The sequence below is a fragment of the Salvelinus namaycush genome, chromosome 18 (genome assembly GCF_016432855.1).
Source record: "Salvelinus namaycush isolate Seneca chromosome 18, SaNama_1.0, whole genome shotgun sequence".
Taxonomy (NCBI): domain Eukaryota; kingdom Metazoa; phylum Chordata; class Actinopteri; order Salmoniformes; family Salmonidae; genus Salvelinus; species Salvelinus namaycush.
This window is the reverse complement of record NC_052324.1, coordinates 31159588-31183098: the sequence shown is the minus strand read 5'-3', so window position 1 is coordinate 31183098 and position 23511 is coordinate 31159588. Positions and strand designations below refer to the sequence as shown.

Below are 23511 nucleotides of genomic sequence, written 5' to 3'. Positions count from 1 at the left end.
AGAGAGAGAGAGAGAGAGAGAGAGAGAGAGAGAGAGCGAGAGAGAGAGAGAGAGAGAGAGAGAGAGAGAGAGAGAGAGAGAGAGAGAGAGAGAGAGAGAGACAGAGAGAGAGGGAGATACAGAGAGAGAGCGAGGTACAGAGAGAGAGAGAGGGGACAGAGAGAGAGAGGTACAGAGCGAGAGAGAGAGAGCAGTACAGAGAGAGAGAGAGATACAGAGAGAGAGAGAGAGGTACAGAGAGAGAGAGGGACAGAGAGCGAGAGAGAGAGAGGTACAGAGAGAGAGAGGTACAGAGCGAGAGAGAAAGAGAGAGAGAGAGAGAGAGAGTAGTACACAGAGAGAGAGAGGTACAGAGCGAGAGAGAAAGAGAGAGAGAGAGAGAGAGAGAGAGAGAGAGAGAGAGGTGTAGAGAGAGAGAGAGAGAGAGAGAGAGAGAGAGAGAGAGAGAGAGAGAGAGAGAGAGAGAGAGAGAGAGAGAGAGAGAGAGAGAGAGAGAGAGAGAGAGAGAGAGAGAGAGAGAGAGAGAGAGAGGGGTACAGAGAGAGAGAAGTACACCACATGATGCAGTCCACACCATGTATCATTCAGATCATCAGCCTACATATGCTGAGGTAACCTCTGGCAAAAGACACCTAGAACAGTCAGAGATAGGAGAGGTGCGCCAACTACTGCAACTAATATGCAGACTACTGAGCTAGACGGGCACGCACACACGCGCACACACACACGCACGCGCACACACACACACACAGGGTTGCAGATTGCATTGTACTTATTTTTTGTGCAGTCTTATTCCATTCTTATTCATTTGTTTACAACTATTCTTAATTTTATTGGCACCGGTATAATAATAATAATTATATATAATCGTGTGTGTGTATGTATGTGTGTATGTATGTGTGTGTGTGTGTGTGTGTGTGTGTGTGTGTGTGTGTGTGTGTGTGTGTGTGTGTGTGTGTGTGTGTGTGTGTGTGTGTGTGTGTGTGTGTGTGTGTGTGTGTGTGTGTGTGTGTGTGTGTGTATGTATGTGTGTATATGTATGTATGTGTATATGTATATATATATATATGTGTGTATGTATATATGTATATATATATATATATTATTTGTAAAAAAAAAAATTCAATGTACTTTACTCAAACCAGTGAATATCACTTATTATAAATGAGATCATTAACTATCAGCTCTTGGAATATCCAGGGCCTTTACTCTTCACATTTTGGTTATAAAACAACAAATCCAGAATTTATTAAAAACATCCAGGGACAGGACATCATAATCCTACTGGAAACATGGTGTCGTGGAGACATAGATACTCAGTGTCCCTCAGGCTATAGAGAAAGTTTACTACCATCAATCAAACATAAAAATGTTAAACGGGGCCGAGACTCAGGTGGAATCATCATTTGGCATAAGCAGGACTTAGCACTGAATGAAATGAAAAAAGGTACCAGTTACATTTGGCTAAAACTTAACAAAGGTACAATCTATTGTGATAATGACGTGTACATATGTGCAGCTTATGCTCCTCCTTCAGATTCACCATATTATGATGATCAGTTTTTTGACAATCTCCATACAGAAATCATTACATTTCAGGCAGAGGGTAAAGTGCTTCTTTGTGGAGATTTCAATGCAAGAACAGGTTCTGAGCCTGACTACACTGATGTGGGAGGTAACCACCACATATTTGGTCACCCCTCCTTGTACAGTAGCCCTATTATAAAGAATAGAAACAGTCCTGATCAAATACTGAACAAAAATGGGAAGGAGTTAGTGCATCTCTGTCGAGCCTTAGGCCTGTACATGCTTAATGGTAGAATCAGAGGGGGACTCTTTAGGTCAGTTTACTTACTGCTCAGCTCTTGGGACAAGTGTAGTCGATTATGCCATCACGGACATTGACCCCTCCTCCATTAGTGCATTCACTGTCAGACCACAGACACCATTGTCAGATCACAGTCAGATCAACGTGTTTTTGAAGAAATTAACCGGCAATATTCATTCAAAAAAACTGCCCAATAAACTCTACAACATAAACCAATCGTACAGATGGGCTCCAAACAGTGCAGAGAGATTCATTGAAACATTGAACTCAAATGAAATGATGAACTCTATACAGTTTTTCAATAACTCACAATACCAAAACAATAAAGATGGTGTCAATTCGGCTACTCTAAACATCAACTGCATATTCCAAAAAGCAGCATCGAAAGCAAATTTGAGAAAACCAAAGAAATGCAACATCAGAAACAAAAAACAAAATGTTTCTGACAAATGGTTTGATAATGAATGTAAAACAATTAGAAAACACCTAAGACAAATGTCAAACAAAAAACATAAGCAGCAAAACAACCCAGAGCTACAATATGAATACTTTGAAACTCTGAAACAGTATAAACATACACTGAAATGCAAGAAACTGAATTATACCAACAAGACACTTGATGAAATTGAAAACGCAATTGACCAAAATCAGTTCTGGGACATGTGGAACAATTTAAGCACAACAAAGCCACAAGATTTAGCCATACAAGATGTAGGAATTTGGAAAACGTATTTTGATAATCTATACAAAAACATCCCACAAAAAGACTTAAAACAGAACCAATTAGAAATTAAAGAAAAATTGAACATCCTTGAATCAGTCATTAAAAACAACCAAAATCCATTAGATTACCCAATAACCCAACAAGAACTAAATGAAAAGCTCAAATCTATTAAATCAAAGAAGGCTTGTGGTCTAGACAACATCAGAAATTAAATGCTGAAAAACAGCACACCTGAGTTGCAAAATGCTGTGCTTAAATTGTTCAACATGGTTTTAACTTCTGGCTGCTTCCCTGATGTCTGGAACCAAGGGCTCATCTCCCCTATCCACAAAAGTGGAGACAAATCAGACCCCAATAATTACAGGGGAATTTGTGTAAACAGTAACTTGGGAAAGGTTTTCTGTAGCATTTTGAATTCAAGAATTCAAACCTTTCTTCAAGAAAAAAATGTAATAACTAAATGTCAAATTGGCTTTCTCCCTAACTATTTCACTACTGACCATATATACACCTTACACACACTAATTAATAAACACGTCCACCAAAAAAAAGAGGGCAAAATCTTTGCTTGCTTTATTGACTCTAAAAAAGCATTTGATTCTATTTGGCACGAAGGGCTATTCTACAAAATTCTCCAAAGTGGGCTTGGTGGTAAGGTGTATGACTTAATAAAATGTATGTACACAGAAAACAAGTGTTCAATAAAAATCAAAAACCAAAGAACAGAATTCTTTTCACAATGTCGAGGTGTGAGACAAGGCTGTAGTTTGAGTCCAAATCTTTTCAACATTTATATCAATGAATTAGCAGACATGTTGAACCATTCTCCAGCCCCAGGACTCACACTATTTGACACAGAGGTGAAATACCTGCTATATGCTGATGACTTGGTACTTCTATCACCAACCAAAGAAGGTCTTCAACAGAACATTAATATTCTAGAGCAATATTGCCATAATTGGGCCCTGGCAGTAAATTTCCCAAAAACTAAAATCATGATTTTCCAAAAACAAAACAGATGTCAGAAACACAAATATAAATTCACCCTGAACAACACCATCATTGAACACACAAACAATTACACCTACCTTGGTCTAACCATATCTGCATCGGGAAACTTTAATAGGGCATTGAATGCACTCAAAGAAAAAGCCCGCAGAGCATTGTATGCAATAAAAATGAAATTATTCAAAATCAACATCCCAATTAGAATTTGGACCAAAATATTTGACAGTGTAATCCTACCAATAGCTCTTTACGGAAGTGAGGTTTGGGGGCCACTCAATAAACTGGACTTTAAAATGTGGGACAAACATCCAATTGAAGCCCTACATGCAGAATTCTGTTGGAAAATCCTACAAGTCCAGAGAAATACACCAACTAATGCATGTAGGGCAGAATTGGGCCGCTTTCCAGTAATAATGAAAATACAGAAAAGATCATTAAAATTTTGGCTACATCTAAATTCAAGTCCAAATTCGAGTCTGCAATTTAAAGCACTTCAAACCCAAGAGCTGAGCCCAGAAACGAGCCCTCTCAGTCAGCTGGTGTTGGACCTCACCAACCAAGCTGACACCAGCACTGCTTCAAAAGAAAGAATTCCAATAAACAAAATCATGAACCAATCAAAGGACTCATATATACAACATTGGAAAAACGAAACAAAATCCCAAAGCCGACTAAATTGCTATCTGACCCTAAACAGAGAATATGAATTGGCTGAATATCTCTACTCTGTCAGAGATACGAAGCAGAGACAGATCCTTACCAAGTACAGGCTGAGTGACCACCGATTGGCAATAGAAACCGGCAGACATAAAAAGACATGGCTACCCAAAGAGGAGCGTGTATGTGGTCACTGCACGACAGGGGAGGTAGAAACAGAGATGCACTTTCTCCTTTACTGTGATAAATATTCCTCACCAAGAGATTCATTATTCACAGAAATGTCTACATTTATTCCAAATTTTAACTTATTAAACCCAGAGGAAAAACTAAAAATACTCATGGGCGAAGGAGCAATGGCTCCTCTTGCAGCCAAATATGTATTTGCCTGCCATAGGCTGAGAGACACTGAATAATAACATCTGCACAGTAAGCAGTAACTTACTTATTATTACTATTATTGTTATTACTGTTATTGTTATTACTATTATTATTGTTGTTTATCATTCCAAGTAGTAATGGTATGGGTGGTAATGGTAATGATAGCAGTTTAATGATGGTGGTGGTGGTAGTAGTGGTAATGATGATAGTAGTTGTAGTACCGATGTAATGGTGAAGATGACCGTTATTTAGTTATAAGTTAGTTATAGTTTCATTTTTTTATTACATTACATTCGATTATTGACTGTTACCATTTTATTGTTACTATTTTTATATTTAATTTTGTATTATTATTTACTGCCATTCTATATTATTATTTGTCATTGTTCATAATTTTATTTCAATGTATAATGTATACATTGTTGCTTTGGCAATATTGACACAATGTTTTTCATGCCAATAAAGCAGCTTGAATTTGAATTTGAATTTGAGAGAGAGAGAGAGAGAGAGAGAGAGAGAGAGAGAGAGAGAGAGAGAGAGAGAGAGAGAGAGAGAGAGGTACAGAGAGAGACAGAGGAGCAGGCAGACTCACGCAGACGACCATAGCCTCCTGGCTGTGATTTCATGCGGAGGTCTTCTGTGGAGCGGTTGAATGCGGCTGCTGCACCTGGACTACGGGCTACGGAGGGAATACAAGTAAAGAAGACAGGAGACTGCTGAACAAGATTATAATTTCCCCTTGGGGATAAATAACGTTTGTTGAATTTAATTGAATAAAACTGAGATTATTGCATGAAAACATGTGTGGTCAATTGCAATTAATGAAAGTGTAAGACAGCCTGGGCAGTGGGCATACAATTTGATGTTTGAATGTATATAAGTAGAATACAAATGTAACATTTAGCAAGTACTATAATGTGTCTCAAGCTACTGACGGCCATACTTGACCAGAGAGCATAGGGACACTCACGGGCACCACCACCGCTGGCCTTGCCCATGTCAGCCAGAGAGCGGTGGATAGGCTTTTTGGTCTGGTGCCTGTGCTTCCTCAGGAGGACAAAGCTGATCTTCTCTCTCAGGTCAGGAGATAGCATGCCCTCGTCTACCTGCTGTTCAATGATTTCATCTGGAGGAGAATGTGGTCTTATTATTGTTTGTGTAGAATCACTCACGATCACCACTTCATTTCCTTCTTGGTACCATAACACCTTTCTTGTCAACAACTGAAGGCTACTAGCATCTTAATTTGAGCCAGTTTGCTACAGCAGGAAAATAATCCTGCAGCAACAGGAAATGTGAATTATTATGTAGATTATAATTCATGGACATTTTTGTAGGTGTTGATACAAAATGTTGTACGGGAAAATCAAGTCTGAAATTTGTAAGTGGTAATTACAAACTTCAGAAGCCTTTTTAAACCTCAAATACACTACAAGTCCTACATCTGTACACATAAGCTAACTGTTCTTAGAAGGGCAACCATGCTGAAATGCCTCTGCTTGTCAATTGTGACAGAGACTTGACATTTTTTACAGTACTACGTCTTAACATTAGGTAAGAATCACACAAACCTGATTTGGCATGGATTAGTGCTCTGTACAAAGGAGTTTGTGTTGCTCACCAACTATCTGTGGCAGTGAGTATCCCTCCAGATCAAGCAGCACAGTGCCGGTCTGTATACAGGTCCTCAGCTCAAACAGACTGTGCAGGGACAGGGTGGACACATGGGGCTTGCTCCACCTCTCTCCTCCCTCCTCCACCTTCTCTTCAAACTTCACCCACCTGGACCACAGCACAGGGACAGATAGAGGACATGAGTTGGAGGCGTCAAATGAGTTGGAAGTTAAAAATTACTAATGTCGAATCTGGTATTAGGTCAACACTGACTGAAACACTGACTGCACTCAGACATTCAGTAGCTCAGACATTCAGTAGCTCAGACATTCAGTAGCTCAAACATTCAGTAGCTCAAACATTCAGTAGCTCAGACATTCAGTAGCTCAGACATTCAGTACCTCAGACATTCAGTACCTCAGACATTCAGTACCTCAGACACTCAGTACCTCAGACATTCAGTACCTCAGACACTCAGTACCTCAGACATTCAGTACCTCAGACATTCAGTAGCTCAGACATTCAGTAGCTCAAACATTCAGTAGCTCAGACATTCAGTACCTCAGACATTCAGTACCTCAGACATTCAGTACCTCAGACATTCAGTACCTCAGACACTCAGTACCTCAGACACTCAGTACCTCAGACACTCAGTACCTCAGACATTCAGTACCTCAGACATTCAGTACCTCAGACATTCAGTAGCTCAGACATTCAGTAGCTCAGACATTCAGTACCTCAGACATTCAGTACCTCAGACATTCAGTACCTCAGACATTCAGTAGCTCAGACATTCAGTAGCTCAGACATTCAGTAGCTCAGACATTCAGTAGCTCAAACATTCAGTAGCTCAGACATTCAGTAGCTCAAACATTCAGTAGCTCAGACATTCAGTACCTCAGACATTCAGTAGCTCAGACATTCAGTACCTCAGACATTCAGTACCTCAGACATTCAGTACCTCAGACATTCAGTACCTCAGACATTCAGTAGCTCAGACATTCAGTACCTCAGACATTCAGTACCTCAGACATTCAGTACCTCAGACATTCAGTAGCTCAAACATTCAGTAGCTCAAACATTCAGTAGCTCAAACATTCAGTACCTCAGATATTCAGTAGCTCAGACATTCAGTAGCTCAGACATTCAGTAGCTCAGACATTCATTCATTCAAAATTGGTGGGTTCTAGAATGACATCTGTTTATGCTGAAGGAGTGGGACAATTTGTTTTATGGCATGTGTTTTTGGTATCACCATGCACATGTTAAAATATAAATTAGCCTATACTACAGGTGACTCAGAAGTTGATAACATAGACTGTCAACTTCTTGGCATGAATTTGTAGGTTTGTGTGAGTAATCTGTTATGATTCTGTAGGTCTGTGTGAGTAATCTATTATGATTCTGTAGGTCTGTGTGTGTAATCTGTTATGATTTTGTAGGTCTGTGTGAGTAATCTGTTATGATTCTGTAGGTCTGTGTGAGTAATCTGTTATGATTCTGTAGGTTTGTGTGTGTAATCTGTTATGATTCTGTAGGTATGTGTGAGTAATCTATTATGATTGTGTAGGTCTGTGTGTGTAATCTGTTATGATTTTGTAGGTCTGTGTGAGTAATCTGTTATGATTCTGTAGGTTTGTGTGTGTAATCTGTTATGATTCTGTAGGTTTGTGTGTGTAATCTGTTATGATTCTGTAGGTCTGTGTGAGTAATCTGTTATGATTCTGTAGGTTTGTGTGTGTAATCTGTTATGATTCTGTAGGTCTGTGTGTGTAATCTGTTATGATTCTGTAGGTCTGTGTGTGTAATCTGTTATGATTCTGTAGGTCTGTGTGTGTAATCTGTTATGATTCTGTAGGTCTGTGTGTGTAATCTGTTATGATTCTGTAGGTCTGTGTGTGTAATCTGTTATGATTCTGTAGGTCTGTGTGTGTAATCTGTTATGATTCTGTAGGTCTGTGTGTATAATCTGTGGGTCAGCAGTCACCTAGCAGACTCTTTCCACTCCAGCTCATCCCCGTCCTGCTGCAGCGTGTCCATCTCAGTGAACAGTGTGGGGGTGGGCATGTCATCGTCCTCTCCCAGGATATAGCGCAGCCGCTCAGCTGCAGGGGACACTGGGATGAACACACACACACCGGACACACACACCGGACACACACACCGGTCACACACACACACGTCAGATATCATCACTGATGTCAGACTCATATTTACTCTGGAGATGTTTTATTTATTTTGACTTTTATGGATCAGAAATCTAAGCATGCTTAATCTTTTCCCAGTGTGCCCACTTATTAGTTTCAAGAAATGGTGTAACGGCAGACGGTGATGATCACATTTCCTAATATCAAAAAGGTCAAGCTGAATATTAGAATTTGACTGTCTTGTTGTTATAATTCCTCACACACGTTATTATTTAGGGATGGTTTGCTGATACATCAGAAAGTGTTGAACTTGTCTTCCCCTTTCATTCCACTTAAATGGTAATGATCTGATCTTGAGCTTGACAGCATTTCTATCAATCCAACAGGAACACCCATAACTAGAGGGTTTGGTCTCCACACCAAGCGGTCAATGCTTAAGCTAACTCAGCGACCTGGCTTGTCACATTACAACCTCAATATAGGGGAGAATGGGGTGTGTTGAGACGTTTTATACATTCAGCATCACTACATCAAGGGAAATAGAGTATTTTTTCTAACAAAGATATCTATTATTCAGGATGTTGTGTATCCCTGGAAATAATCAGAATTCATTTAAAAAATAACAGCATAGCTTGTCCAGAAAAAGTGATTTCTTGGCACAACTTACCCCGGGTATGAGGTAAATTGAGCATAGGTTCAGGGTAAGTGGAGCCGCCTTGGGGTAAGTGGGTGACGGTGTCCTGTGACTGGGTGATGGTGCTGGTAGGTCAAAGTTCAATTCATGGAATGGGGGTGTGATATATTATCTTAAATGTATGCCTACATTCAGATATAGATTTCTCTGTTCAATATCACTTACCCTTCCATCTCTTAACCAGTTATCTGGGACAGGGATGTTTCAATCTGCCAATTCATAGGCAAGTTCTCTGCATTTGAGGCTACTAAGCCCATGAAACTGGTCCGCGAGATTCTTGATTTGTTTATCAAGCTCAGAGTCCAAGTCATCAGATGAGACCTTGTGTTCCTCTGCTACTCTGTCACAGTCTCACTTTCACACAGCTACATGTTTGTTTTATTTGTTTGTCACTGTACCTCTTCAGTGTCATTCAGTCTATTTTTTCCACCCTTGCTAGTTGCTGGTACTCTTATGGACTTCTTCCCTTCTCTCACTTCCTCGGCTGCTCTGTCAAGAACCTCAAAGGGGGGGCTAGACCCCTGCTTGTTTTGCATTTGTTTACACGGGGCTTGATGATGTCAGCTCTGTAACAATACAAATGCACTATCTTGAGTTCATATGGATGACACCTTGCCAAAGTACGATGCATTTATGCATAAAACTGACTAAACGTGTTGGAGACTATCTGACTGAAGGTTCTGGACTCAGAAGACCAATAGGAGGAACAGACTTAGTTGTTGCCCAGCAACAGAGACTGACTGTTTGTACTAGAAATACAAGGAGGTGACTCCAACTGTAGTCCAACTGGATTTGTACCAGAACATAGAACCTAACAGGAGTATGTAGTATGGTGGCCATTGGCTCATATTAGCCCACACAGATACAAGTATGCACTTTCATTCTAGGTTTAGGACCTCATATTGTAGCTGAGAGAGACCCCCACTGATGTATAAAATAATCTTAAAACTATCTACTTAGGTTTAGATACAAGCATCATAAAACCTATAACACAATAAATTCACTTGAAAATCAGTTTTTTCTCTCTAACATTTACATGAAGATTGACATAGATGTCCATATCTGCGTCCCAAATGACACTCTATTTCCTATATAGTGTACTACTTTTGACCTGAGCCCTATGGGTTATGGTCAAGAGTAGTGCACTAACTAGGGAACAAGGTGCCATTTGGGACACATTCCATATGTGGGTTGTAGTTAGCTGGGGGAAGGGAGCTTTGCACAGCAGCTGGTGGTCAGTGTTCTAACCTAACCGACGGATGGACCAGAGCCGTCTATAAATTACACACTGAGCTGTAAAAGGCCATGATGGATCAATGGCTTTAAATCATTGTATCGACAGGAACCAACCCGGGAGTGGATTCCTGTTATATTGCCTGTTTGCATACATTAATACCCACAAAGACCTCACTTGTCAGCCTATGGGGAAGGACCATAGAAACAGAATCCCATCATCATAGTGACTCTATTTCTATGTAGAAAGACAGTACATGTGAATGAGACAGAGCATATTACGTTTTCCCAATGTAGAAAACATGAAAACTACTGGGAAACAAATATTCAGCAACCAACACTCCTGTGTTCCAATGGCAGCTTCATTAAATAGTACCCACAAAACACCAGTCTCAACGTCAACAGTGAAGAGGTGACTCCGGGATGCTGGCCTTCTAAGGCAGAGTTCCTCTGTCCAGTGTCTGTGTTCTTTAGCCCATCTTAATCTTTTATTTTTATTGGCTAGTCTGAGATATGGCTTTTTCTTTGCAACTCTGCCTAGAAGGCCAGCATCCCGGAGTCGCCTCGTCACTGTTGACTTTGAGACTGGTGTTTTGCGGGTACTATTTAATGAAGCTGCCAGTTGAGGACTTGTGAGGCATCTGTTTCTCAAACTAGACACTAATGTACTTGTCCTCTTGCTCAGTTGTGCACCGGGGCCTCCCACTCCTCTTTCTATTCTGGTTAGAGACAGTTTGTGCTGTTCTGTGAAGGGAGTAGTACACAGACTTGTATGAGATCTTCAGTTTCTTGGCAATTTCTCGCATGGAATAGCCTTCATTTCTCAGAACAAGAATAGACTGACGAGTTTCAGAAGAAAGTGCTTTGTTTCTGGCCATTTTGAGCCTGTAATCGAACCCACAAATGCAGATGCTCAAGATACTCAACTAGTCTAAAGAATGCCAGTTTTATTGCTTCTTTAATCAGATCAACAGTTTTCAGCTGTGCTAACATAATTGCAAAAGGGTTTTCTAATAATCAATTAGCCTTTTAAAATGATAAACTTGGATTAGCTAACACAACGTGCCATTGGAACACAGGAGTGATTGTTGCTGATAATGGGCCTCTGTACGCCTATGTAGATATTCCATTAAAAATCAGCGGTTTCCAGCTACAATAGTCATTTGCAACACTGTATCTACACTGTATTTCTGATCAATTTGATGTTATTTTAATGGACAAAAAATGTGCTTTCCTTTCAAAAACAATGACATTTCTAAGTGACCCCAAACTTTTGTAAGGTAGTATATATTTTTTAAACCCTTACGTATTTATCCAACTGTAATAAAAACACTGACACAAACAGTTTACAAAGTGTGAGAAAATTGATCAACTTCCTCATACAGGAAAACATATGCAGTTATCTACATTTGACATTTTAGTCATTTAGCAGATGCTCTAATCCAGAGGGACTTAGAATGAAGTGCCTTGCTCAAGGGCTTTGCTTTCAATGACTGGCCCATCATGCTTAACCTCTAGGCTACCTGCCGCCAAAAGGGAAATAACAGCTGGCTATTGAATCTGAAATACTGTCTTCGTCAACTGTCCGGACCGTGCGTCACTGAGAGTTGTTATGATGCAGCCAGCGTCACAGGAGTCTGTTGTGACTTGTGGAGGGAATGGAATGAAACAAATGGAAACCATGTGTTTGATACCATTCATTCCATTCCCTACTGGAGTGCAGCATAGTGACATGTGACTCATCATGACTCACTTGTGATGTGATGCGTGAAGTGATTAGACATGCATTTACATCATGGGTTGTTATGGTGCATAGGCACTGGAGTGTGATGTGATTGAAGCCCAGGTAGTGCACTACATAGCGAATAGGGTGCCATTTGTCACGCAGACCATGACTCACTTGTGCGGTTGATGTCTTGAGGGACTTGGAGGTCATGTGGGTCTATGAGTCCCTCCTCTAGGTCCCTGTATCTGTCTCTGTCGTCATGGTCATGGTGTCTGTGGTGGTCGTAGTGTCTGTCCCCCCTCTCCTTGTCTGCTGCCTCACGGCCCCCCGCAGAACGTCTTCGCCGGCGTTTTCGTCTGTACCCACGAGGCACCGGGACACCGATGTAGATGTTCTGCTGGTCTGTGGACAAACGGTAATGCAATTTACGTTAACATCAAAGTTGGTTACTGGGACACCAATGCAGATGGACTAATGGCCTGTAAACAAACCGTAATGCAAAGTCACATTAACATACATGATTTAAATCAGTAGAAGAGAACGTACTGCAAACATGTATTACAGAAACAGAACATCCTAAAAAAGACATTAAACTGGGCTTAATAATAGTTTTACAGTATCTAGAAAAGCCCAACAACAACCTTGACAGACTAACATAATCACTGAGTCCGACCACATCACTCATTAATCCCTGGTACAGAAAGGGACATTTCCATAAGCGTTCAATCATTGAAACAAACAATTAATAAATTATGATACAGTGTTCATGTCTGTTTCTCTAATAATTAACCATTCTCAAGTATTTAAGCCAGGGTTGAATGACAAAGAAAATGCATTCTTGTCAATGATTTGCATGTAAAAGATGACTCTTCTTCTACACATTGTCTTTTCTTACATGACATACTTTGTCATGTTTTCCTGTCAGCAACGAACAGCAGGAACCATGTCAACTTTTGTGTTGTTTTACATTACTTTGATACCAACTGTACTGTCGCTTTGCAATGGACTCCTTTTTGAATATCAATGCATGATCAAGTTCATTTTATGCAACAACTACATTAAAACACAATTAGAACATTGTTCTAAATCAATAATTGAATAATACGCTGTTTGCCGTAAGGACCCCCCAAAAATGAACCTAGCATGTGAGGCCTGAGGGGTAAGCCAGATCTACTCAGGGTTTTATAAAGTTATCCAGCTTCAGTTAGCTTCCCATTCCAGCTCAGGCTTCATCCGTACTAGGATGGTGGATATTACTCTTCTGCCTGCCACTAACTCTAGCAGGCTTGTAACTGTGTGTGCATGTCACACGTGACTAGTCGAATTCCGAACTCTTCACTGAGACAATGCTGAAACATCAAGCCATGGGCAAGTTAGTGTCATATTTTCACTTGTGCCAAAATCAAAATGAAAGAAAAGCTATCCTGCAAATTCAGCAGTCTTTTAGAAGTTCCGTCTTTACTTTATTACTTTGATGTAAAATACTTTTTTCCCACTCCTATCGATAAAATAATTGTATTAAGTCATACAAAAGTTTTACTGTGTGTTAAGTTTCAAATAATTTTGTCATTAGTAAATGTTTAATGTGATAGTTATTTTAACATGACTATTTTTGGTGACACTTTATTTGGATAATCCATCAGTAACATTTCAACTAACTAACGACTAACGCTAAACCTAGCTCTTACCCTAACCTTAACCTTAACCTTTATCCTAACCCTAAACCTAGCTCTTACCCTAACCTTAACCTTTATCCTAACCCTAGCTCTTACCATAACCTTAACCTTTATCCTAACCCTAAACGTAACCCTTACCCTGACCATAGCCCTAACCCTTATTTTAAACCTAACCCTAACCGTAACCTTAGCAAGCAGTTGCTTATCAACAGATAGTATGAGTATCTACAGATGGATAATCCAGACTATCCAAATAAAGTGTTACTGTCACACCCTGGCCTTAGTTATCTTTGTTTTCATTATTATTTTAGTTAGGTCAGGGTGTGACATGGTGAAGTATGTGTTTTTGTATTGTCTAGGGTGTTGTTTGGTTTAGGGGGTTAAGTAGAGTAGATGGTTTAGTGTTCAGTGTAGGTGTCTAGGAAAGTCTATGGTTGCCTGAATTGGTTCTCAATTAGAGACAGCTGGTTATTGTTGTCTCTGATTGGGAGCCATATTTAAGGCAGCCATAGGCTTTAGCTGGTGGTGGGTAATTGTCTATGTCAGTGTGTAGTGGTCAGTGTCAGCACCATTTTGTTTATATAGCTTCACGGTCGTCAGTTTGTTGTTTTGTTTCATTCGTTGCTCTTCTAAAATAAAAGAAGAATGTATTTCTCACACGCTGCGTTTTGGTCCTCTCTACAAAGTCAAGACGATCGTGACAGAAATACCCACCAAACCAGGACCAAGCAGCGTGAAAGGATGGAACAGCGCTTAGTGGAGGAATGGACCCGGGAAAAGGATGAGTGGAGAACAACCTGGGAAGAGATAGACAAGTGGGCGTGCGATCCAGAGAAAGTGCCGGAGCCTGCCTGGGATTCGCTGGAGCAGTGCGCGGAGGGTTACAGGATTATGGAGCTGGAGAAAGGAGCACGAAGGCGCGGTAGGAAGCCCTCGAGGAAACGCCAAAAATGTCTTGGGGAGGGGCTCATGGGGAGTGTGGCGAGTCCAGATAGGAGATCTGCGTCAACTTCCCGTGCTACCCGTGAGGACCCTAAGAAGGAACCTGAGCCAGTCGGGCTGATATTGGAGGTGAGCAATGGGAATGATACAGAGACTGTTAAGGATTTATTGGGGAGGTTGGAGGAGAGTGAAATGAGGGAGCTGCTGTGTTGGTGCGTGAGGCACAAAATCCACCCGACAGAACGTGTGCGGGAAGTGATGTTACCTGAGTCAGCTCTCCATGCTCGTCCTGAGGTGCGTGCTAACCGTCAGGGAATGACAGTCCCACGAACCAGGCCTCCTGTACGCCTCCCTAGTCCTGCACCTCCTGTAGCAGTTCCACGTGCTAACTCTCCTGTGGCAGCCCCTTGTACCAGTCCTCCAGTTCCGGCACCACGCACCAAGCCTTTTGTGCGTCTCCAGAGTCCAGTACGTCTTGTTTCTCCTCCCCGCACTAGCCCTGAGATGCGTGTCCCCAGCCCGGTACCACCAGTTCCGGCACCACGCACCAAGCCTAATGTGCGTCTCCAGGGTCCAGTATGCCCTGTTCCTCCTCCCCGCACTAGCCCTGAGATGCGTGTCCCCAGCCCGGTACCACCAGTTCCGGCACCACGCACTAGGCCTAATGTGCGTCTCCAGGGTCCAGTATGCCCTGTTCCTCCTCCCCGCACTAGCCCTGAGATGCGTGTCCCCAGCCCGGTACCACCAGTTCCGGCACCACGCACTAGGCCAAATGTGCGTCTCCAGGGTCCAGTATGCCCTGTTCCTCCTCCCCGCACTAGCCCTGAGATGCGTGTCCCCAGCCCGGTACCACCAGTTCCGGCACCACGCACTAGGCCAAATGTGCGTCTCCAGGGTCCAGTATGCCCTGTTCCTCCTCCCCGCACTAGCCCTGAGATGCGTGTCCCCAGCCCGGTACCACCAGTTCCGGCACCACGCACTAGGCCAAATGTGCGTCTCCAGGGTCCAGTATGCACTCTTCCTTCTCCCCGTACTCGCCCTGATGTGCGTGCCCTCAGCCCGGTACCACCAGTGCCGGTACCACGCACCAGGCCTATAGTACGCTTTGAGAGTTCAGTGTGCCCTGTTGTTGTTCCCCGCACTAGCCTGAAGGTGCGTGTCCTTAGCCCGGTGCCTCCAGTTCCGGCACCACGCACCAGGCCTACAGTGCGCCTCATCCGGCCAGAGCCATCCGTCTGCCCAGTGCCATCTGAGCCATCCGTCTCCCCAGCGCCATCTGAGCCATCCGTCTCCCCAGCGCCATCTGAGCCATCCGTCTCCCCAGCGCCATCTGAGCCATACGTCTCCCCAGCGCCATCTGAGCCATCCGTCTGCCCCGAGCCATTAGAGCCGCCCGTCTGTTCCGAGCCGTCAGAGCCGTTAGTCAGTCAGGAGCCGCTAGAGCCATTCGTCAGTCAGGATCTGCCAGAGCCGCCAACCAGACAGGATCTGCCAGAGCCGCCAACCAGACAGGATCTGCCAGAGCCGCCAACCAGACAGGATCTGCCAGAGCCGCCAACCAGACAGGATCTGCCAGAGCCGCCAACCAGACATGAGCGTCCAGAGCCGTCAGCCAGCCATGAGCGTCCAGAGCCGTCAGCCAGCCATGAGCGTCCAGAGCCGTCAGCCAGCCATGAGCGTCCAGAGCCGTCAGCCAGCCATGAGCGTCCAGAGCCGTCAGCCAGCCATGAGCGTCCAGAGCCGTCAGCCAGCCATGAGCGTCCAGAGCCGTCAGCCAGCCATGAGCGTCCAGAGCCGTCAGCCAGTCATGAGCTGCCCCTCAGCCCAGAGCTGCCATTTATCCAGAACTGCCCCTCAGTCCAGAGCTGTCTCTCTGTCCGGAGCTGCCCTTCAGTCCGGAGTTGCCCCTCTATCCTGAGCTACCTCTCTATCCTGACCTACCTCTCTGTCCTGAGCTATCTCTCTGTCCTGAGCTACCTTATCCCGGTGCTGCCCCTTGTCCCGGTGCTGCCCCTTATCTTAAGGTTACCATCTAAATTAAGTGGGTGTAAAATGAGGGTGGTCATTCTAAGGGGGAGACGTAAGCTGGGATTGACTATGGTGGGGTGGGGACCTCGCCCAGAGCCTGAGCCACCACCGTGGTCAGACGCCCACCCAGACCCTCCCCTAGACTTTATGCTGGTGCGCCCGGAGTTCGCACCTTAAGGGGGGGGTTATGTCACACCCTGGCCTTAGTTATCTTTGTTTTCATTATTATTTTAGTTAGGTCAGGGTGTGACATGGTGAAGTATGTGTTTTTGTATTGTCTAGGGTGTTGTTTGGTTTAGGGGGTTAAGTAGAGTAGATGGTTTAGTGTTCAGTGTAGGTGTCTAGGAAAGTCTATGGTTGCCTGAATTGGTTCTCAATTAGAGACAGCTGGTTATTGTTGTCTCTGATTGGGAGCCATATTTAAGGCAGCCATAGGCTTTAGCTGGTGGTGGGTAATTGTCTATGTCAGTGTGTAGTGGTCAGTGTCAGCAACATTTTGTTTATATAGCTTCACGGTCGTCAGTTTGTTGTTTTGTTTCATTCGTTGCTCTTCTAAAATAAAAGAAGAATGTATTTCTCACACGCTGCGTTTTGGTCCTCTCTACAAAGTCAAGACGATCGTGACAGTTACCCTATTTTTTAACACACAAAAACACATTTGATTAATAAAAAGTGGATGATGACGCAATCTTTGCGAGAGGGAGGGAATCTGATTTCATTGGTCCTCAACTCACGGCTCAGACACTTCATTCAGGATAAATATCATTAGCCCTGAATTAACCAGCAGGTTAGATCTGAAGGATTCGTTGTCATAGAAAGTTACTTGGCTAAAAAGTGATCCACTTTCGTGGTACCGGTTATCCCAAGTTGAACTCAGAGTTGATAAAAGTTACCTTTACTCACCCCTAGCTTCAGGGGTGACTAAAGATGGCGGCGCTGAGGAGGGAGCGCATCTTGCCGGTTCCTTCTAGACTTTTTTTATTACTATTTCTACTTTGTTTGCTCAGAATGTTCGTGCAATAATTTCCTACGACCGACAAACAATTCTGGGTCATGAATCGGAAGCTACACACTAACTGCATCTCTCAGCCTCCCAGATCTGGAATACTACATCCACTCCTTCTTTCCCCTCACAGCGGCCTTACCCATTGTTGCTGACCAAGATGACCGAAGGCAACGCTGGTGATGAAGAAGAGGAAGGAAGGGGCACTCCAAGCTAGGCTGAAAAGACTGGCTACACAGCCTCCTCTTCCTAGTATTCTGATGGCTAATGTCCAATCGCTGGAAAACAAACGTTGAACTCAGAGAAAGGCTTCAATCGCAGAGGAACGTCAGGGAATGCTGTGTCTTTGTTTTTACAGAGACATGGCTTACGGACAATTCACTTGACTCTGCTATTCAACCAGACGGCTTTTCCATTTTCCGTATGGCTTGAACGGCGGCTTCTGGTAAGAGCAGGGGGAGGGGTATGCATCCTCATCAACAAAACATCTCAAGCTCCTGGTCACCCGACCTGGAGTTTTTGATGCTAAAATATGCCGAAGGAATTCCTGTGTTGTTATCACAGTGTGTACCTACCGCCACAAGCAAACATCAAGGCGGAACTCAGCGAACTGTACAAGGACATTAGCCAGCAAGAATCCTCTCACCCGGAAGCAGTCTTTATTGTCGCAGGAGATTTTAAAACAAAGTATCACCAACATGTATCCTGCCTCATGAGAGGAAACAATGTGATGAACCATGTATATACAAACATCCGTGACAGAGGCAGAATCAATGCTGCAGGACTGTTTTGAGAATACTGATTGGAATATGTTCAAAGAGTGACTCAGGACTCATCCATCAACATTGAGGAATATATATCATCAGTCACAGGCTTCATTAGGAGTGTTAATGATGTTGTAACAACAATAACAATCTGTACATACCCAAACCAAAAACCCTGGATGAATGCTGAAATCCGTACCATGCTAAGAGCCCATACTGCAGCATTCAATGTCAGCAGAACATATGACTCGTTGACGCGCAAAGCTTACAAGCCAAGCAGGTACAAACTCCGCAAAAAGATGATACAAACTCAAACTTGAATCGATGTTCGACAACTCAGAATTCCGACGCATGTGGCAAGGACTACAGGCTATCAGGGACTACAAAGGCAGATCCAGATGTGGTGCCCACTGAAGGCTCCCTCCCAGATGAGCTAAACACATTCTATGCTGGCTTTGAGGCAGATAATACCAAGGTATTCAGGAAGGCTCTCGCTGCTCCAGATGACCAGGTGCTTTTGCTCTCCAAGGCTGACATGAGGAAAACTCTCAAAAGATTAAATACTCACCAAGCCACCGGGCCAGATGGCATCCCTGGCTGGTTAACCAGCTGGTGGGCATCTTCTCTGACATCTTCAACCTGTCCTTGTCCCAGGCTGTAGTCCCCACTTGCTTCAAGGACACCACCATTGTCCCAGTGCCCAAAACCAATGTGACATGCCCAAATGACTATCGCCCGTCGCACTCACCACTGTCATCATGAAATACTTCAAGAGGCTGGTCATGGACCACATAAAGACTGGACCCACTCCAATTTACCTACAGCTCCAACAGATCCATGGAAGATGCCATTTCCATCGCTATTCACATGGTCCTAACACACCTGGACAAGAGGAACACCTATGTAAGAATGCTGTTCATTGACTACAGTTCAGCATTCAACACTATTGTTCCTCCAAGCTCATTACCAATCTCAGAATAATGGGTCTGGACACTGCCATCTGCAACTGGATCCTGGACTCCCTGATGGGCAGACCACAAGCTGTGAGGATTGGTAACAGCACCTCCTCCACACTGACTCTTAACACAGGAACCCCCCCCCGCAGGGGTGTGTCCTCAGCCCTCTGCTGTACTCCCTGTTCACACACGACTGCGTTTGCTGACGACACCAAGGTTGTAGGACTGATAACCAACGACAACGAGTCAGCCTATAGGGAGGAGGTAAGTGAACTGGCATTGTGGTGCTAGGACAACAACCTCTCCTTCAACGTCAGCAAAACAGAGGAGTTGATTGTTGACTTCTGGAAGCAGAGGAGGGAACAAGCCCCGATCAACATCAATGGGACTGCATTAGAGAGAGTCAGCATTTTTAATTTCCTGCGCGTTCCCATCACAGATAACTTGACATGGACCAACAACACCCCCACTTTTGTCAAGAGGGCTCAACAGCGCCTTTACCCCCTTAGGTGGCTTAAGAAATTTGGCTTTCCACCCCGGGTCCTTGCCAAATACTACTGCTGCACTATCGAGAGCATACAGACCAGTTGCATTATGGCCTGGTACGGGAATTGCTCGGTCCATGACCGCAAGGCCCTCCAGCGTGTGGTGAAGTTCGCCAAGTATCTCACTGGGACTGTGTTCCCACCCATCCAGGAACTATATTTGTAACGGTGCCTGAGGAAGTCCCAGGGAATCACCAAGGACCACACACACCCCAGCAACGAGCTGTTCAATCCCTTACTGTCAGGCAGACATTATAGAAGCACGAGGTCTCATACCAAAAGGCTCAGAGGCTGTTTCTATCTACAAACCATCATACTGCTAAACACTTGAACTGGACTGACCACCTGCTCTGATTCTCCGCATTTTAGCACACATGCACTCACTCACACACACACACACACACACACACACACACACACACACACACACACACACACACACACACACACACACACACACACACACACACACACACACACCGTCTTGTACAGCTAATAATGGGACACACAATTCAGTCCCATTCAAAATCCAATTTTCTCTAACCCCTAACCCTAATCCTAGACCTAACCCTAACCTAACCTAACCTAACCCGTACTCTTACCCTAACCCTAATCGTAACCCTAACCCTAACCCAAAAACCTAAATTTAACCTTAAACCTAACTCTAGTGTCACGCCCTGATCTGTTTCACCTGTCTTTGTGATTGTCTCCACCCTCCTCCAGGTGTCGCCCATCTTCCCCACTATCCCCTTTGTATTTATACCTGTGTTTGCTGTTTGTCTATTTCCAGTTTGTTTTGTTCCTCAAACCTGCCAGCATTTCCCCCTTGCTCCTGCCTTGTCTATATTCCTGTTTTCTAGTTTTCCTGGTTTTGTCCTTTCTGCCTGCCCTGACCCTGAGCCTGCCTGCCATCCTGTACCTTTGCCCCACTACTCTGGATAACCGACCTCTGCCTGACCTGACCTTGAGCCTGCCTGCCATCCTGTACCTTTGCCTGCCCGTGTTCGAATTAATAAACTTTTGTTACTTCGACATTGTCTGCACATGGGACTTACCTTCAAACTTGATACCTAGCTCCTAACCCTAACCCTAAAGCTAACCCTAGCGCATAACCCTAACCCTAAAGCTAACCCTAGCTCCTAACCCTAACCCTAATACTGCACAATTCAAACACTTTCCCCTCAATCCCCCATTCCCCTATACTTGTGTAAATATTGGACTATAAATTGTGCCTTCCTGTATTATACTTATGCTAAAATGTTTATTCTATTCTACTGAGCCATTTACTTTATATTCATATTCTTATATTTTATTATTTATTATTGTCGAGAAGGAATCCGCAAGTAAGAATTTATTTGGACGGTGTATACCATGTGTACCCTGTACATACGACTAATAAAACTTGAAACATAAAAAGTCTGTGATATCCGCCTCAGTGCAAAGCTAAATACAGAGAAATCAATGCTGGAACAACAACATACAGCCCTGCTGGAAATACACACATCCCTGCTGCCAAATGGATAGATAGGGGCCTGCTTAGGACATGGTGAACCAAACTGAAAGTACATACACACATGCACACTCATATTCACATATAAAATGGTATCCAATGCCCATCATGATCCTGTTATTCTTTCATCTTTGTTATTGCCAATTATCATCACATAGGACATGATCAATTCTTCAAGATAAACAGCACATTTACACAAATTATCAGATCTAATAATGATACATTAGATACTTAAATACACGGAAATGATGAATGTCATTTCATTCCATTTTAGCCAGGATAGTCCACTCAGTAATAATTGCCACTGTTTTACACAATACTGGAATTGAAAACAAACTAACAGTAACTGTAAATCTCTCAAGTCCATTCTTGTAGGCAACAGACTGTGAGACCTATTCCATCATGATAGGTCTATTGTACATTATACATCATGTATTTTTATTGTAGATGAGAACAGATTCCTGATATACTGTGCTGTGTCTCACTTACCCTCCTCCTCATCATATCCATGGTGAATGCCCCCCATACCCCGGTCTCCCATACCCCGGTCTCCCATACCCCGGTCTCCCATTCGCTCATGGTCCATCCTGGGAAAAAAGAAAGACAGTAAGGGGAAGATATGTCCTAAAGAACTGTGTATATTTAGCACAGTTAACACAATCTTAGTTGACAACCAATCGGTTTCTGCGATCAATCAGAATGGTTAGAATGTATTTGCGTTCTAGAAATCATCGGAGAGGTACTCAGATCCAGACGCATTGAGGAGAAGAAAATATTGTCAGTGAGCGTGGCGTAGCATTTGGCCGGAGAAAAAAGTTTGGATAGCCAGGCAATACACAACGATCATGTTCACAAATTACAGGTCAGTGTGTGTACAGACTGAGTGCCGAACATTTCCCATATCTGGGAGACCCCGAGAATGTAGCGAACGTGCCAAGGATTTGAGGGGCGAGACAGTTCACATATACTGTATGCACTTAGAAGAGTGCTTGCATGGTTGTGACTGACTATATAGCTACTATTGTGTGTGCGTATGTGTGAGTGTCCGTGCGTGTGTGTGTGCGTGCGTGTGTGCGTGCGTGCGTGTGTGTGAGACCCAACTGAAGCCTGGTAAGCCCAGGAGCAGTAAGCCCTGTGCATTGACCTGCATGTGAGGCTGCTGCTGCTGAGGATCACAGATCAATGTGGAAATAATGAAATGGCAGGTCAACTCAATGGAAATGTAATAATTAAAACAGATGAGCAGAGTACTTCATGCACGTGACATTTTGACATACCACTAGATATGGGGTAATGCCATTCACAATACTTAGGCTTCTCATGTTTGTGTGTCTTACTATTCCCAGGTAACATCACAACGTGGCACACAAAGTTCATAAACAATACTGACTAAACTACACATTCATAAAGTAGCCTCAGGGCATTTCCATGTAAAAAAAAGCCCCATGAGGTTCATAGGGGCACAACACATTTGAAGTCAAACGAAAGCTAAGAGTCTAAATATTTTTTTTAAAATAAGAGATATTTACATTTTGTAACTATTTTTCATCCTAAAAATTGGGATTTGATTTCTGGTCAAACAGATGGAAAAGAGGTCCTAGAAAACATCTATCAGATAAAGTCTTAAAAGGTGTTAGAAATATATCAGAACACAACAATGTTGAAGTAAAGACTCCTGCCAACTAATATCAGCACATATTTAGTTTTGCAGAAATTATTTATCTTCTGTAAGTTTAAGAAACATTGCTTAGTGTCTTGCCATTCTGTTACCAAAAATCCCCATATCTTTAAGATATTTTTTAATTTCTCTTCCTCATGAGGGAGGATCATGAAAGTTCACAGAAGTAACAAGTAAAGGTAGACCTACCAATTGTTATAGTGTTTTTACTGATAACAATTTGGTTTATGATTTATTAAGTGATTCAAATGTGTCATTCTGTTACCAAATCGGTAACCAAATCAATTACCAAAAACTCAGTAACAGAACGACTGCAACTGAATTAGCTACAATGGGAATTCATAGTAGTCACAAACCACTGTTGGCTCAACTGCTATTGTCCTCTCTTCCACTGGCA

General features: G+C 43.2%; 1 protein-coding gene across 1 annotated transcript in view; it reads right to left on the bottom strand.

Moving 5' to 3' along the window:
• The window catches only part of LOC120062912 (electrogenic sodium bicarbonate cotransporter 4-like), a 41255-nt gene extending 19233 nt beyond the window's left edge, over positions 1 to 22022 (bottom strand). The window contains exons 1-6 of the mRNA XM_039012972.1: positions 21926 to 22022; positions 12187 to 12414; positions 8200 to 8329; positions 6220 to 6380; positions 5563 to 5724; positions 5191 to 5277 (exon numbers count right to left, since the gene is read on the bottom strand). Of these exons, the coding sequence (XP_038868900.1) occupies positions 5191 to 5277; positions 5563 to 5724; positions 6220 to 6380; positions 8200 to 8329; positions 12187 to 12414; positions 21926 to 22022 (865 nt within the window). The remainder of the gene's footprint in view (positions 1 to 5190; positions 5278 to 5562; positions 5725 to 6219; positions 6381 to 8199; positions 8330 to 12186; positions 12415 to 21925) is intronic.
• Between the last annotated feature and the right edge of the window lie 1489 nt (positions 22023 to 23511).